This window comes from Schistocerca nitens, chromosome 5, assembly GCF_023898315.1.
Source record: "Schistocerca nitens isolate TAMUIC-IGC-003100 chromosome 5, iqSchNite1.1, whole genome shotgun sequence".
In the NCBI taxonomy this organism is placed as follows: Eukaryota; Metazoa; Arthropoda; class Insecta; order Orthoptera; family Acrididae; genus Schistocerca; species Schistocerca nitens.
Genome location: NC_064618.1, coordinates 813339210 through 813356119, shown reverse-complemented (window position 1 = coordinate 813356119; position 16910 = coordinate 813339210). Strand labels below are relative to the sequence as shown.

The window sequence follows — 16910 nt, the reverse complement described above, 5'->3', positions numbered from 1 at the left end:
GTAGTAGTCAGTTCGTGTTCAGATGTGCTAGTAAGGAGTGCTTGCTGAGATGTGATACTGAAAGGTTCTTGTTGAGATGTGGTAATAGCGAGTCGGTGTGGAGATATATTGTAATTATGAGAGTGATTTTGGTCAATATATGAAGGTAACGAAACTTGATTTATTTTTCATTATTTCCATGTTTTAAATAATGCGTCATTACAGGTTCAGTCAACAAAGCATCTGGCTTGTGTTCTTGTATTAGAGTGTAATTCTGGTTTTCTTGAGTAATTATGGTATTTTTATTTCCTTTAATTAATTCAGTATAAGTGAGATTTAAAATTTCTTGTGTTGTTGAAGAAGAACCGTGCCAGATGCGTACGTTGAGTCATACTTCCACACACAGAACAGTTACACTTGTGCTTTGGTTTCGTAGGTTTTTATAGTTGCTGGGGACTTAATTAATTAATTGTGTTAATGAAAATTTCCATTTCATTCTTTGTTGTTGTTCTATGCAGTCAGATAGCGTAATAACAGTCAGGGCCAACCGTTACGAGACTTCGTAATCGGACAGACAGCTACTAAATCAAAAAAATTAAAATTATTTGCATTCAACATTTAATTAAGCCCCCATGCAACCTCTCAAGTACACCTGCCCATAGCAGTCAAAGTGGGAAAGAAAATAATTCACAGAAGAAGCTTGGTTCAATGAGTGAAAACTATGAATGTTTTATGGGCGAATCGGATCTGAATGAAATATTTGATATGTCGGTTCTCAAAGGAATTTTTTCAAACTGTGTAAGATGTATTCATTGTAGTGAAGTAGGTCTGGAACTCTCCATAAAATAGCACGTAGGACTTGCTAGTGAAATATAACTGAAATGTGATAAGTGTTCATACATGACCACCTTTTGGAACAGTGTTGCAGTAACTGCAACTGAAGAAAATGGTAGCAAAATCTACGAACACAACAACGAGCGATGGTTGCTTTAGACAAGGAACGCCTTCGGGCTGCAGACAGGGCTGTAAAGAGTCTAGAAATACAAGCAAGAGTAAACAGGAGGAGGAACAAGAGGAAGCTGGAGGAGGAGTTTGCAGAGGATGAAGATAATCCATCCTATGGACCTGGAATGCACTAAAAAGTTAATCCAATCTTTGTCGCTCGATTCCCAAAACTTTTACTTTCTCATACTAATTACATGTTTTCTAAGGATCTTCCAAACATATTTGTTTCAAACTTTCAGTAAATGTTACACAGTACCTTCTGCATAATTTAACACAGCCTTTTTCCAAAAAACTGTATATTTTTGAATATATAAATAAAATATTGCAAAAAAATGATGTGAATTTTCATTACAATTGAAAAAAAAATCATCTTTAATAACTGAACTAAAATTTTGTAAAATCGCTGTGTTAAGTTGTAGCCCATATTCCAATAAATAATCTGTAAAAAGTTCAACTTCCTACCTCAAATATTTTGTGAGGAAAGATGTAATTTATAAGCGTTATTTTAACATTGCAAGTATAGGGCGTTCCGGAGCCCCTTAAGAGGCCACATCCGATCAGCTATGACAGCAGACCTCGCTTGGAAAGAGAGAGAGCCACACCAGGCGAGGTGCCGCATACACCTCACACAAAAATTAAAATAAGGTATAAATTGGTGTCAACTGTGTTACAACAAAGAATTCAAAAGCCAAAACTTCCAGTGTGGAACGCAAGAGTCATAAGATGTGGTACTTGTATGGGACAAATAGGAGGTAGGTACGGCCGGCCGGGGTGGCCGAGCGGTTCCAGGTGCTACAGTCTGGAACCGCGGGACCGCTACGGTCGCAGGTTCGAATCCTGCCTCGGGCATGGATGTGTGTGAAGTCCTTAGGTTAGTTAGGTTTAAGTGGTTCTGAGTTCTAGGGGACTGATGACCACAGAAGTTTAGTCCCATAGTGCTCAGAGCCATTTGAACCATTTTTAAGAGGTAGGTACTTCTGGAGGTCTCTTCCTTATAACTCGCTGTTGCAAACGGGCGTTGCACAACGACACAGACACAAATTTGAATACAGCGAACAAACACGTCAATGACCGGACGGAAACATCATAATTTTGTGAAAAAAAAGAAGAAAACTCGGCCACGAGGGCTATCTGAACACGGATCTCCCCCTTCGAATTCCAATAGCGTGAGTACACAAACACGACGCACCGGCTATTCATACTCGCTCGATGTTATACATCTTGAGCTTGGACCGTACACTGTTTCTGTTTTGCTTCTTTTTTCGCAGCCGCGTGGGGTAGCCGCACGGTCTAAGACGCCTTGTCACTGTTCACGTGGCTCCCCCCGTCGGAGGATCGAGTCCTCCGTCGGGCATAGCTGTGTGTGTTGTCCTTAGCGTAAGTTAGTTTAAGTTAGATTAAGTAGTGTTAACAGGTTTTAAATTGTAAGACATTTCCAGGGGCAGATGTGGACTATGACCACAATCTATTGGTTGTGAACTGTTGATTAAAACTTAAGAAACTGCAAAAAGGTGGGAATTTGAGGAGATGCGACCTGGATAAACTGTAAGGATCAGAGGTTGTAGAGAGCTTCAGGGAGAGCATTAGGGAGCGATTGACAGGAATGGGGTAAAGAAATACAGTAGAAGAAGAATGGGTAGCTTTGAGAGACGAAATAGTGAAGGCAGCAGAGGATAACGTAGGTAAAAAGACGAGGGCTAATAGAAATACTTGGGTAATAGAAGAGATATTGAATTTAATTGATGAAAGGAGAAAATATAAAAACGCAGTAAATGAAGCAGGCAAAAAGGAATACAAACGTCTAAAAAAAGAGATCGCCAGGAAGTGCAAAATGGCTAAGCACGGATGGCTTGAGGATAAATGTAAGGATATACAGGCTCAAATCACTAGGGGTAAGATAGCTACTGCCTACACGGAAATTAAAGAGACCTTTGGAGAAAACAGAACCACTTGCATGAATATCAAGAGCTCAGTTCTAAGCAAAGAAGGGAAAGCAGAAAGGTGGAAGGAGTATATAGAGTGTCCATACAACGGCGATGTTCTTGAGGACAATATTACACGAGTAGAAATGGAAGAGAATGTACATGAAGATGAAAGAGGAGACATGATACTGCGTGAAGAGTTTAACAGAGCACTGAAAGTACTAAGACGAAACAAGGCCCCGGGAGCAGACAACATTCCGTTAGAACTACTGACAGCCTTGGGGGAGCCAGGCCCAACAAAACTCTACCATCTGGTGACCAAGATGTATGAGACAGGCGAAATACCCTCAGACTTCAAGAGGAATATAATAATTCCAATCCCAAACAAAGCAGGTGTTGGCAGATGTAAAAATTACCGAACTATCAGTTCAATAAGCCACAGTTCCAAAATACTAAGGCGAATGCTTTACAGACAAATGGAAAAACTGGTAGAAGTCGATCTCGGGGAAGATCAGTTTGGATTCCTTAGGAATGTTGGAACACGTGAGACAAATATTGACGCTACGACGTATCTTAGAAAATACATTGAGGAAAGACAAACCTACGTTTCTAGCATTTGTAGACTTAGAGAAAGCTTTTGACAATGTTGACTGGTATATTCTCTTTCAAATTCTGAACGTGGCAGGAGTAAAATACAGGGAGCCATGGCTATTTACAATTTGTAGAGAAACCAGATGGCAGTTGTAAGAGTCGAGGGGCACGAAAGGGAAGCAGTGGTTGTGAAGGAAGTGAGACAGGGTTGTAGCCTATCCCCGATGTTATTCAATCTGTATATTGAGTAAGCAGTACATGAAACAAAAGAAAAATTCGGAGTAGGAATTAAAATCCACGGAAAATGAATAAAAACTTTGAGGTTCGCCGATGACATTGTAATTCTGTCAGAGACAGCAAAGGACCTAGAAGAGCAGCTGAACGGAGTGGACAGTGTCTTGAAAGGAGGGTGTAAGATGAACATCAACAAAAGCAAAACGAGGATAATGGAAAGTAGTCGAATTAAACAGGGTGATGCTGAGAAAACTAGATTAGGGAATGAGACACTTAAAGCAGTAAAGGAGTTTTATTATTTGGGGAGCAAAATAACTGATGCTGGTCGAAGTAGAGAAGACATAAAATGTAAACTGGCAATGGCAAGGCAAGCGTTTTTGAAGAAGAGAAATTTGTTAACATCGAGTATAGATTTAAGTGTCAGGAAGTCGTTTTCTGTAAGTATATGTATGGAGTGTAGCCGTATATGGAAGTGAAACATGGACGATAAATAGTTCGGACAAGAAGAGAATAGAAGCTTTCGAAATGTGGTGCTACGGAAAAATGCTTAAGATTAGATGGGTAGATCACATAACTAATGAGGAGGTACTGAACAGAATTGGGGAGAAGAGGAGTTTGTGGCACAACTTGACTAGAAGAAGGGACCGGTTGGTAGGACATATTCTGAGGCATCAAAGGATCACCAATTTAGCATTGGAGGACAGTGTGGAAGGTAAAAATCGTAGAGGGAGACCAAGAAATGAATACACTGAGCAGATTCAGAAGGATGTTGGTTGCAGTAGGTACTGGGAGATGAAGAACCTTGCATGGGAGAGAGTAACATGGAGAGCTGCATCAAACCAGTCTCTGGACTGAAGACCACAACACCACCAACAACAACAACTAGTGTGTAAGTCTAGGGACCGATGACCTCAGCAGTATGGTCCCATAGGAACTTACCACAAATTGCAAAAAAAAAGTTTTTCGCTGTTAAGTGCACCTCCTTCCTGTTTTCGTGCTTCATCTGTGTTCACTTTTTTCTGTGCTGCCCACCCCACCATGTTAGCGGTAAATCTGAGGGGGCTGCGACGCGGTGTTTCCGTCGCCAGTGGGCGGGGTGCCGGCGCCTCGCCCCGCCCCTCACCTTTGGCGGCGGCCAGCACGCCGAGCACCTGGACTCGCGGCGCGGCCCCCCTGACGACCAGGAAGAGCAGCGACAGGGCGACGCCCAGCAGCAGGCCGAGCGCCGTGTCGAGCAGCACGACGCCCAGGAAGGAGGCCACCCACACGCCGCCGTCGAGCGCGCTCAGCCGGAACATGCGCGGCACGTCGCGGCTCGCCGCCATCACCATTCCCCTGCCACACGACCGCCGCCTAACTCCACTTATCTCTCCCCTAGCCATGACACAAGTAGGTACAACTAAGTATCCGAGACTTCTGTTTCGATACCGAGTACTTTCAGAATCGAATACTTCCACAGATACTTGCTCGGTATCGAAACAAAAGTTCTTGTATCCAATCGATTTTACGCACACAGCTGAGCGGCGAGTGAGCGATTGTGGCTACGGTACTACCATCTGCCCTCCCCCCTCGCCCACCCCCGTCACACAGGTGTGTTCATCTTCTCTTCGACAATATTGTCTCGCAATCCTGCAGTCATTAAAAAAATAACTAAAAAACTGGCCAGAGCGAGATCTAATAGAGGGTTCTGTACAAACTTAATTATGTATACACATAGTTCATTCATCTAAGAATCAACAACATCGACCATTTTTGCCTGTTACCGACATTGATAGTGGCAAGATATCGGTCCCAGAGATTCAAACATTTTCCAGAATGTTTTAGTTTCAACACTATATACACTACTGGCCATTAAAATTGCTACACCAAGACAGAAATGCAGATGATAAACGGGTATTCATTGGACAAATATATTATACTAGAACTGATATGTGATTACATTTTCACGCAATTTGGGTGCATAGATCCTGAGAAATCGCCGGCCGACGTGGCCGTGCGGTTAAAGGCGCTGCAGTCTGGAACCGCAAGACCGCTACGGTCGCAGGTTCGAATCCTGCCTCGGGCATGGATGTTTGTGATGTCCTTAGGTTAGTTAGGTTTAACTAGTTCTATGTTCTAGGGGACTAATGACCTGAGCAGTTGAGTCCCATAGTGCTCAGAGCCATTTGAACCATCCTGAGAAATGAGTACCCAGAACAACCACCTCTAGCCGTAATAACGGCCTTGATACGCCTGGGAATTGAGTCAAACAGAGCTTGGATGGAGTGTACAGGTACAGCTGCCCACGCAGCTTCAACGTGATACCACAGTTCATCAAGAGTAGTGACTGGCTTATTGTGACGCGTCAGTTGCTCGGCCACCATTGACCAGACGTTTTCGATTGGTGAGACATCTGGAGACTGTGCTGGCCAGGGCAGCAGTCGAACATTTTCTGTATCCAGAAAGGCCCGTACAGGACCTGCACCATGCGGTCGTGCATTATCCTGCTGAAATGTAGGGTTTCACAGGGATCGAATGAACGGTAGAGCCACGGGTCGTAACGCATCTGAAATGTAACGTCCACTGTTCAAAGTGCCGTCAGTGCGAACATGAAGTGACCGAGATGTGTAACCAATGGCACTCCATATCATCACGCCGGATGATACGCCAGTATGGCGATGACGAACACATGCTTCCAATGTGCGTTCACCGCGATGTCGCCAAACAGGGATTCGACCATCGTGATTCTGTACACAGAACCTGGATTCATCCGAAAAAATGACGTTTTGCCATTCGTGCACCCAGGTTCGTACACCATCGCAGGCGCTCCTGTCTGTGATGCAGCCTCAAGGGTAACCGCAGCCATGGTCTCCGAGCTGATAGTCCATGCTGCTGCAAACGGCGTCGAACTATTCGTGCAGATGGTTGTTGTCTTGCAAACGTCCCCATCTATTGACTCAGGTGATTGAGACGTGGCTGCACGATCCGTTACAGCCATGCGGATAAGATGCCTGTCATCTTGACTGCTAGTGATACGAGGCCGTTGGGATCCATCACGGCGTTCCGTATTACCCTCCTAAACCCACCGATTCCTATTCTGCTAACAGTCAGTGGATCTCGACCAACGCTAACAGCAATGTCGCGATACGATAAATCGCAATCGGGATAGGCTACAATCCGACCTTTATCAAAGTCGGAAACGCATTTCTCCTCTTTACACGAGGCACCACAACAACGTTTCACCAGGCAACGCCGGTCAACTGCTATTTGTGTATGAGAAATCGAATGGAAACTTTCCTCATGTCAGCACGTTGTAGATGTCGCCACTGGCGCCAACCTTGTGTGAATACTCTGAAAAGCTAATCATTTGGATATAGCTGTATCTTCTTCCTGTCGGTTAATTTTCGCGTCTGTAGCTCGCCATCTTCGTGGTGTAGCAATTTTAATGCCCAGTAGTGTATGTGACATAAAGTCATGCAGGAGGCAGACGACCGTTATTATTATAACAGGCAGTTCTCCAGTACGGATGACTGCACCACAATGGTGATAATCAAATACTAGGCCAAGAATGGGTTCATAGCTTTCCAGAATCTATTGTCAGATATCCAGGTGCGGTCACTGACGTAGATCGGCGCTTCTGGTTCTATGCCAAGCAAACATTCAGCGATTAGCTTTAACGTTTTACTACTCTGCGAATATTTGTTTCACATACAACTTGATACGCCTAATCTACGTGCAGTAATCACTCCTGAATACATGATGATGGGTAGTTTCCGAAACACGTCATATGAGCAATAAAATCATTCATCGCCTAATACTTCACTTTTACCATTGACAGCCAGTGGAGCTGAATGCAGAACTACTCATTGTTTTCGTTTCAAATTTGTCGTCGGGTAACAAATGACAAAAGAACCTTTTTTCATATGACGTGATAATAAATTATCTACTTTCAGATTTCTTCTTTTACTTCTACAGTGGAACCTTGCTTTTTGACAAATTTCAAGATTCTAGGCCAGCGGGAAGTACCGTATAGGTTTTGATGAGTCAGTTTACCAGTATCAAAATGTGAGGCATAAATGACCGTATCTTTTGGCTGCATCCACTTAGAACCTTACATTTATTACACCACCAAGAGGTTACAGAACTTAGTATGTATCATAAATTTCAACTTGATACGTCAACCCATTGCTGAGGTGAAAAGGCTCTTAGACGGACAAATAGACAGAGTGTAAGATGAAATTTTTTAAAAAAATCTCGCAGTTTTCGGATTTTTTTCCTTTGGTTGTAGTGTGAAACTTTGCTTATTGCCAAATTTCATGATTCATGGCTAGCGGGAAGTAACATGTAGGGTTTGACGATTGAGTTTGCGAGTGTAAAAATATGTAACATAAATTTCCGTATCTTTTATTGCATTAACTTAGAAGCTTCATTGCTTCACACCGACAAGGGACAATAGACCACAGTATGCGATAAATTTCAGTTTTATTTGTGTACCCGTTCCTGACAAAAAGATTTTTAACTGTCGGAGAGACAGACAGACAGACATACGGAAAACGAAGTGATCCTATCGTATGAAAACAGTAATCGTGAAGGCTCACTTTTGAAGCTTGTTTCTGGCGTTAAAACAACTTGGAATGCCGCCTTCTTTATGTTGCAGCGAACCTTACATTTGAGGAACGTGATTCTGCAACCACAGTTGATAGTGTTTCAGCACCTGACGTGGCAACTACTTTAGATATGGAAGCACTCAGCCAATTACAGCTTTATAAAAGCCTTTTGAATATGTCACATGCAAAGGTCTGGGTGAAAGAGTCTTAAAATATCCAAATCTATATCAGTGATAAATTATGTGCCAACAGACATTAATATTGTATCTTGCCAGTTTCACCAGCTGTCAAAGAATGCAAAGACGTTTTATTGAGAGAGCTGAAGAAAAATTGTGGATTAACTGAATTAAATGACCATGCAGCAATTGCTACTGTACTGGATCTCAGGTTTAAAAGCATTCATTTTCAAGGTCCGGCAGCACACGGGAGAGGCATATGGAACCTCAAATGTCTCTTTCATCAAAGACAAAGTAGCCCAAGCGAATCGGAAGAGGGTGCTGCTTCCTCTCCTGCGACATAGGAATGTGGCTTCTGGAAACAACATGAACAGTTTTTATTTGCTTCCAAGTGTAAAGTGTGTCTCTTACTTAGCTGACAGGAATACTGCGCCACATGTGTAGACATTACAACAACGCTTTGTACACTGTTGATACTTGCCTCTAATGATGACGGAGAAGAACACTAGTATGAAAACCATCGTGTTGCCCACAGTACCTGTAGATTGTACTTCACAATGCTACTGTAAAACATCAAAGTACATCAGCAGTTACGGTTGCAGTATCCTGTAAAACAGACTTCATCGCAACTTCTACTGAAACTGTCGCTAATCAAACAGTAATGGTTTCTAATTGGCTGCTAGGAGAAGCAAAAGAGTACCTTCACACGTTCGGAAACTTCTAGGAGGTAGAAACTTACACCAAAACAAGAAATATATGTCTAGAAATCATTAGCTCTGAAATTCATACCTTAACAGCTATGAGTACTTGCTCATCATCGATACCGTTCTATTACTGTCTCTTTGCTTTCTGTATTTTTTGACCAAAAGAAGAAAAAAATGTACAGCAAACATGGGCTCTAAAATGAATACATTAAGAGCAATGGACAGCTGTCCAATAGACGAAATGTGTTTGACAATAGCAAAGATGAAAAATTCCTCATAGCTCTTAAGGGATGCAATTTAGAAATCATGGGCCGGCCGCTGTGGCCGTGCGGTTAAAGGCGCTTCAGTCTGGAACCGCGTGACCGCTACGGTCGCAGGTTCGAACCCTGCCTCGGGCATGGATGTGTGTGATGTCCTTAGGTTAGTTAGGTTTAAGTAGTTCTAAGTTCTAGGGGACTGATGACCACAGATGTTGAGTCCCATAGTGCTCAGAGCCATTTGAACCGTTTAGAAATCATGTTTACTGGACTTTTTTTATGATACTACCTCCTCTCAAAATATGGAAAGCAAAGAGCTTACAGTAGAAGAAATGTATTTTACAGTATAGAAGAAACATTAGTGCTCATATCTCTTAAGATACGTATTTTAGAGCTCATGTGTATTAAAGCTTTTTGTTGTTGTTTTGGTGTAAGGAACCTGACCTCAAAGTCTGTAAAGATAATTTAGTTGCGCCCTGCGTATGGCTCGATGCGTCACGCCCTACTCACTTCCACGACAGAAATTGAATTGGACCGCTCCACCTGATATAATTACTGAGAACCGTAACTCGCAAACAGGATATGCCATATCTGTGTGCTTCCATGTGTAGTGAATGGACAGACGCTGTCTCACACAGCCATAATTAGCATTACAATCAGGACATCTGTATCGATCGAATATGATGCGCCTGTCGCCAAGGCTCAGAGGAAGACGTGCTACCCTCTGGAGCGGAATAATCCGCTACTCTTTTTTATTTCGCCTGTCTTCAATGATAATTATCAAGCAGAACGCTTTCTGCTCAGTCATAACGGAATAAATATGCCACCGGTTTCTTCGCGCAGCGTACCACAAACATGATTAACTTTAATATGCGAAGCTTTATTCAAAACAGTTGCAGGGTGTAGTAAAAGACAGACAGCGCAGGGCAGTGTTTGGAGTTAAAGTAACTGGCCCAGCTAGCGCCTGCTATGGGACAGACAGCAGTTAGAAAAGGTAAAGACATTGCTTTCAACTGAACTGTGGAAGATAGGCAAACATGAAATTCATATACATGGGTTGTTACATTACACGTGAATTTTCTGTTATGTTTAGTGGATAAAACTTGGCTACGAAATCAGCTTCATTAATGGTCGTTAATGACATTAATTTTTAAGCTAATGAGCCATACCGCGAACACAGCACTACAGTAAATAGCCCACATCTCGTACTGTAATGTGTTATGTCATTATTAATGAAACCTAGAGTCCACATGTTTTAATGTTTGCTGACGTATAGAGAGCATGAATGGACTACTCTATTAAGTACAGTATATCAAGAAGTGTTATCTAAGACATGGTGAAAACCGCACTGATAGACAAACTGATACACGTTCGCTTACCAGACAAACTTACACGAGCCTATCAAGCGCTGGCTTTCGTTTATGACTGTAATGACACTGGAAAATGGAAATGAAATTCCATGCTTCTTGACAGAGCGTAGGGGAACGATGCGGGAGACCCTCACCGCCGTACTAGGCAAGGTCCTAGTGCAGATGGTTTGCCGTTGCCTTCCTCCAACCTTAATGGGGATGAAAGATGATGATGAAGACGACGCAACAACATGCAATCATCTCGGGGCAGGTGAAAATCCCTGAATCCTCCGGGAATCGAAACCTGGACCCGGTGCTCTGGAAGCGAGAAAGCTACTGCGAGAGCACAAGCTGAGGACTGTAGTTACAAAACGGTTCCTTTCCGACCCAAGGACATTTTGCTATATTCCACGTCCCATACCTTCCCCTGATCTTACTATCAACCCTGTTTTCTCCATCCTGTATACGACCTTTCAATTTCGGCCAAAAAGTTCACTTCCATGTGCGATAGGCTTACAGACTCAATGAGATTGTGTAAGGGCATTCAGAATAGTAGTTTTCAGTGGCAAGTGAATGCATGTGGATATGTCTCCATCCTACGGTGGCCACTGAGCCAGTACTTGGTGTGTGAGCTCACACGCTCTCACTGATTCTGTAGCAGTACCACACCTTTAAGTAGTGTACAGCACTGAAATGTGCCATTTGTGAATAAGTATAGAATAGCACTTAGCATCTACACTAATAAATAGCCGAGATGGACACGATGACTTCAAAATAAATCATGCTACTGCTCAGGTGATAATACACTTAAAAACTGCAAAGACAAAAATTCAATGAACAATAATGATGTCAGTCCACTGCAGCAAACAAATGAGTAGACTGTCTAGTCACTAAATAAATACTCAAGATACTCGTAATTCACAGTACTGTCATAAGCTGAATTAATGTGTCGTAAATGTTAGATGCGCCTACAGAATTACATTCAACTAGTTTCCCAGTTATGTTCGTATTTCACCTTGCAAATCCCGGGAACAATGTATTTTTGGTCCAGCGATTTCCGGAAAGAAAAGTAACTCTCCTTCGATGGTGGAGAAGACGTTTCAATGCTGCTGTGGGACTGGGACTCGGTAGCAGAAACCAATCTACAGGTCACCATGTTGTCAGGTCCCAGGACATGGGCACTTACACGTTAGCTTACCAACGTTAGTATTAATAATAAAGGGACTGGCAAGGGCATCAGATGATGACTTTATTGAATTATGATAAATATGAGGTACTCTCTAGCAGTATTTCCTGCATGTCTGCATGATTAAGTCACTAACTTAAAGCGTTGGTGAAAAGTGTCGGAAGTTGAGAATTGTGGAATATGAAGTCTGCAGCTGGCCGTAGCTCGCCAGGCCGCCGTGGGCGGCAGTTAGCGGCCACCGGAAACGCGCGACATACGGCGCTTTTGGGGATAGCCCGGCTTCCGGAGCCAGCTGTGCTGGGCAACACGCGGCGAAGACGGGAATTTCGTTTGCCTAGGGGCGATATGACCTACTCGATCATTGGGTAGATGTCAGAAATGCCGTTGGAGGGATTTCGGCGATGATGGAGCGTTCGACATTGGCCGAAACTGAATATTCTTCCGTCGCGTTTTCGTACGCATGGGAGACGGGAGAATTGTGGAGAGAGAGGCTTTCGCCTTCAGCCATCGAGCGGTACGGACTTGGGGACGGCGTCTTGGCCATCGTCTTCGAAGGGAGAAATACGATCTGTATCGCAGCAATGCAGAGTTCTGTGATTGGAGCTCTTTGTGTGCTCAGAAGCGAGATTTTCACCAACGCTTAACCACTTCCAACAACGTACCTAATATTCTTGATCTGGTAGTTATCCTTGTGAGGTGCCGAATGTTTATCAAGGTAGCTGCCGGTAATAGGCGCGCGTAATTGCAAATTGTTAATGTGCCATTCTCAGGAGTGTGTGGATGGACAAAGAAATTCAATTTTTTTTTGTAAATTTTGTCAGTTGTGGGGGATATCAAATTAAAATGCCAGTATTACAATCGAATTACCGACTTCATTGTAGCTAGCATTTACCTTGTTCCAGTAAGCTTTACGTGTACTCTAGTCACTGCACAGCTTGCCCAGACGGGAAGGAAAGAAGGTTTGCAGTCTTCTATGTCAGCGACGAACAGATAAGTTTACAATGTTAATTCGCACTCTGTACAAGCAAATATTCAGGAGACAAACTGGAGAAGAAATAAAATGTCAACACATGTTATGTAGATGAGTGACATCTCTCTTGAGCTCTGCTGCCAGAATGACAGTATGCGAGTATGTGGCAGTACAATATGTTAAGAAGTCCCAGAGCAATTGTCAACTCTGGATGGGTATCTGGTCATGACTATTGCCATTACTCCTCGTTATTATGGCTTTATGAATTGCTTCGAAGATAGCGTCGAAATTGTAGGAAACTATTCTCTCTTATGAAATAATCATAATTGGCATAAAATATCAAAAAACACGTGTAAAACGCGTTGAAATGTTGGCAGTGGATGGAGGAATTTTGCGTTGTTCAACTACCCAACCAGAACACTATTTCACACAAGTACAGCACAAATATGTAGTACATTTTTCATTGACCACTGAGTAACAATCTCCAGCAGAGGTGAACTGAAATAATGAGTTGTCCCTCCACACTAAGTGTAATGCCAGTGTATAATTCTGCGTAAGAGACAGGATGTATTCCGTCCCAGAAGAATAAACAAACCAGCTCATTTTACTCATTAACCATCATATTCATCCAGTATTCAGAACTGCAAATGAACATGGTGGCTGTTGGACAACAACTTATGCGTCGCATTTAACATTCGAGAAATTTAACCCACGTTGCTAAGGCAAGCCAGACATGATTCCAAATGACCTGTTGGTAGTGCGCGATGACTCAGAATTCTGAGGAGAGACTGTGATTTTACTCGACCAGAAGGTCTTGAACTTCGTGTTAACACTTACTTACTGCGTGAAGTATAATGCTCATGTCAGCCCTTCAGAGCTGTCAGACTTTTGAACATTTGCAAGCAACCTGTGTTACTTCCTTTATGAAAAGAAAGAGGCAGACGTCCTGGCAAGCAAAGATAAGACGTAATTTTCTTAGTAATTGAAGTAAATATAAACTTGGCAAAGGAAATCGCTATGTGGGTTGCTAACCAATTACGTCACACTGAACAGAGAAATGAGCTGTTATAATAACACATGGGTAGAAAAGTGTATAAAACAAAGCTACTACACAGACAATAGTTGCACTGGTTCAACATGAGCCAATGGCGAATTTGAATTTAACGTTACTTCGGCCCATGGTATCGTCCTTGGACTCTCGTGTGGAACAATCTAATTGAATTTTGAGACAACGTACGCACCCCGAAATCAACCGCTTATCCAGTAAGTCGTACTACACTGAAGCGCCAAAGAAACTGGTACTGGTATAGGCATACGTATTCAGATACAGGGGTATGTAAACAGGCAGAATACGGCACTGCGGTCGACAACGCCCATATAACACAACAAGTGTCTGGCTAAGTTGCTAGATCGTTATTGCTGGTACAATGGCAGCTTGTCAAGATTTAAGTTAGTTTGAAAGTGGTGTTGTAGTTGGCGCAAGAGCGATAGGACACAACATCTCGGAGGTAGCGATGAGATGGGGATTTCCCCGTACGACCATTTCACGAGTGTACAGTGAACATCAGCAATCCTGTAAACATCAAATATCCGCCATCGCTGCGGCCGGGAAAAGATCCTGCAAGAACAGGACCAACGACGAGCCGGCCGGTGTGGCCGAGCGGTTCTAGGCGCTTCAGTCTGGAACAGCGTGACCGCTACGTTCGCAGGTTCGAATCCTGCCTCGGGCATGAATGTGTGTGATGTCCTTAGGTTAGTTAGGTTTAAGTACTTCTAAGTTCTAGGGGACTGATGACCTCAGCAGTTAAGTCCCATACTGCTCAGAGGCATTTGAACCATTTATGAACCAACGACGACTGCAGAGAATCGTTCAGCATGACAGAAGTGCAACCCTTCCGCAAATTGCTCCAGATTTCAATGCTGGGCCATCAACAATTGTCAGCGTGCCAACCATTCAACGAAACATTATCGATATGGGCTTTCGGAGCCGAAGGCCCACACGTGTACCCTTGATGACTGCACGACACAAAGCTTTGTGCTTCACCTGGGCACCGACATTAGCCTGTTGATGACTGGAAACATGTCCGGTCGGACGAGTCTCGTTTTAAATTGTATCGAGTGGATGGACATGTACAGGTACCGTGGCGACCTCATAAATCCGTGGACCCTGCATGTTCAAGCTGGTGCAAGCTCTGTAACGGAGTGGAATGTGTACAGTTGGAGCGATATGGGACCCCTGATACGTCTAGATGCGACTCTGATAGGTGACACGTACGTAAGCTTCCTGTCTGAACACCTGCATCCATTCATATCCATTGTGCATTCCGACGGACCTGGACAATTCCAATAGGACAATGCAACACCCCACACGTCCAGAACTGCTACAGAGTGGGTCCAGGAAGAATCTTCTGAGTTTAAACACTTCCGATGGCCACAAATCTCCCCTTTATTGAGCATATCTAGGTTGCCTTGCGACATGTTCTGAAGAGAGCTCCACCCGTCGTACTCTTACGGATTTATGGACAACCCTGCAGGATTCATGGTATCAATTCGCTCTAGCACTACTTCAGACATTAGGCGAGTCCATGCCACGTCGTGTTGCGGCACTTCTGAATGTTCGCGGGGGCGCTTCACGACATTAGGCAGGTGTACCAGTTTCTTTGGCTCTTCAGTGTAGCGTGGCAAGGAAAATGCCTTCTGTGCCATACTGTCATCTCCCACACCATTTATCCCGCTACCTAATCCACTCTTCCATCAAGGTGGAGTGTCAGCGTAGCCTACATCTCTAGGCGACGCCAAAGGCGACGAGCACGTCCGCGGTTGACCACAGGGGTCATCGGCAGTGTCCGTACTGTATCGCCACGCCTCATCACGTGAGCCAGTTAGGCAAGACGATGACATCATTGCGCTTGGATAGCCAGTGGACGAAACGCTGATTATAGCCTTTAGCTTCAGCCATACACTAGGGTATCAGTCCATATGGTTTTGTAACGGACGGCCTAACAAGTCTGCAGATATTCTTGGTACAGACGAAGTTTTTCAGCAGAAAGTGCCAGGATGCATCAGCTACGAAGTCCGGTTAGCAGCAGTCTGAAGAGGGCACCCACCAGTCTGGAATCAGCCTCCTACAGTAAACAGCTCTTCAGGGCAGGAACCACCACAGCTCCTAGCTTAGCTATGTTGGTAATGGAGTTCACTTCTTGATGTGACTGTTTGTTATGGGACTTAGTTCTCAGTCTAGCCAGATTCGCATTTGTGTCCAACCTTAACTGGATTTTATGGCCAACGTGTGTTTAATAAATAAGCTCTCAATTACATTTAAATAATTAATTTGTGGAGCGACGTTCCAGAAGCTAATCGCGTCATAGGCGTCTCGGCAGATAAAGTGGCGAAGTCGGTTGGATATGAAACCGCTATCCATCAGTGTCGCAGTCAGTATATGTGACAGCGAAAAAACAGTTGTCTTGCCGAGTAAAGCGGTGCGGGTCTCCCGCTTCGTTCCCCTACGCTCTGTAAAGAAGCATGGGACTTCATTTTTTTCATACCTCAGTTGCGGAATCGTACGGTAACCAGACCTGCACAACACTCACCATCAACCGCATACTTGGGACTCGCTAGGTAGCACAGGGGCAGTCAGTGAAGACGACATACTTCAGCTGAAGTCAAGTGGATTACCCCGAAAAGGTATTTCAGATTTCGAGGCAGCGTGGTACATTGTATATTTACCTTTTCCTCATATACAGTGTTGCCTTCAACACACAGTGACCTTGGGACTCGCTAGGGGGCACAGGGGCAGTCAGTCAAGAACATACTTCACTTAAAGTCGAGTAGATTACCCCGAAAAGGTATTTCAGATTTCGAGGCTGCATGGTACATTGTATTTTTAAATTTTCCTCATACGAGTACACAGTGTTGCCTTCAACACACAGTAGTCGCAGTCGACCTCGATGT

At 43.7% G+C, this 16910-nt stretch overlaps 1 protein-coding gene across 1 annotated transcript in view; it reads right to left on the bottom strand.

Moving 5' to 3' along the window:
• Positions 1-16910, bottom strand: part of LOC126260735 (solute carrier family 26 member 10-like) — a 143489-nt gene that overhangs the window by 33068 nt on the left and 93511 nt on the right. The window contains exon 7 of the mRNA XM_049958073.1: positions 4855-5066. Coding sequence (XP_049814030.1) covers positions 4855-5066 — 212 coding nt within the window. The remainder of the gene's footprint in view (positions 1-4854; positions 5067-16910) is intronic.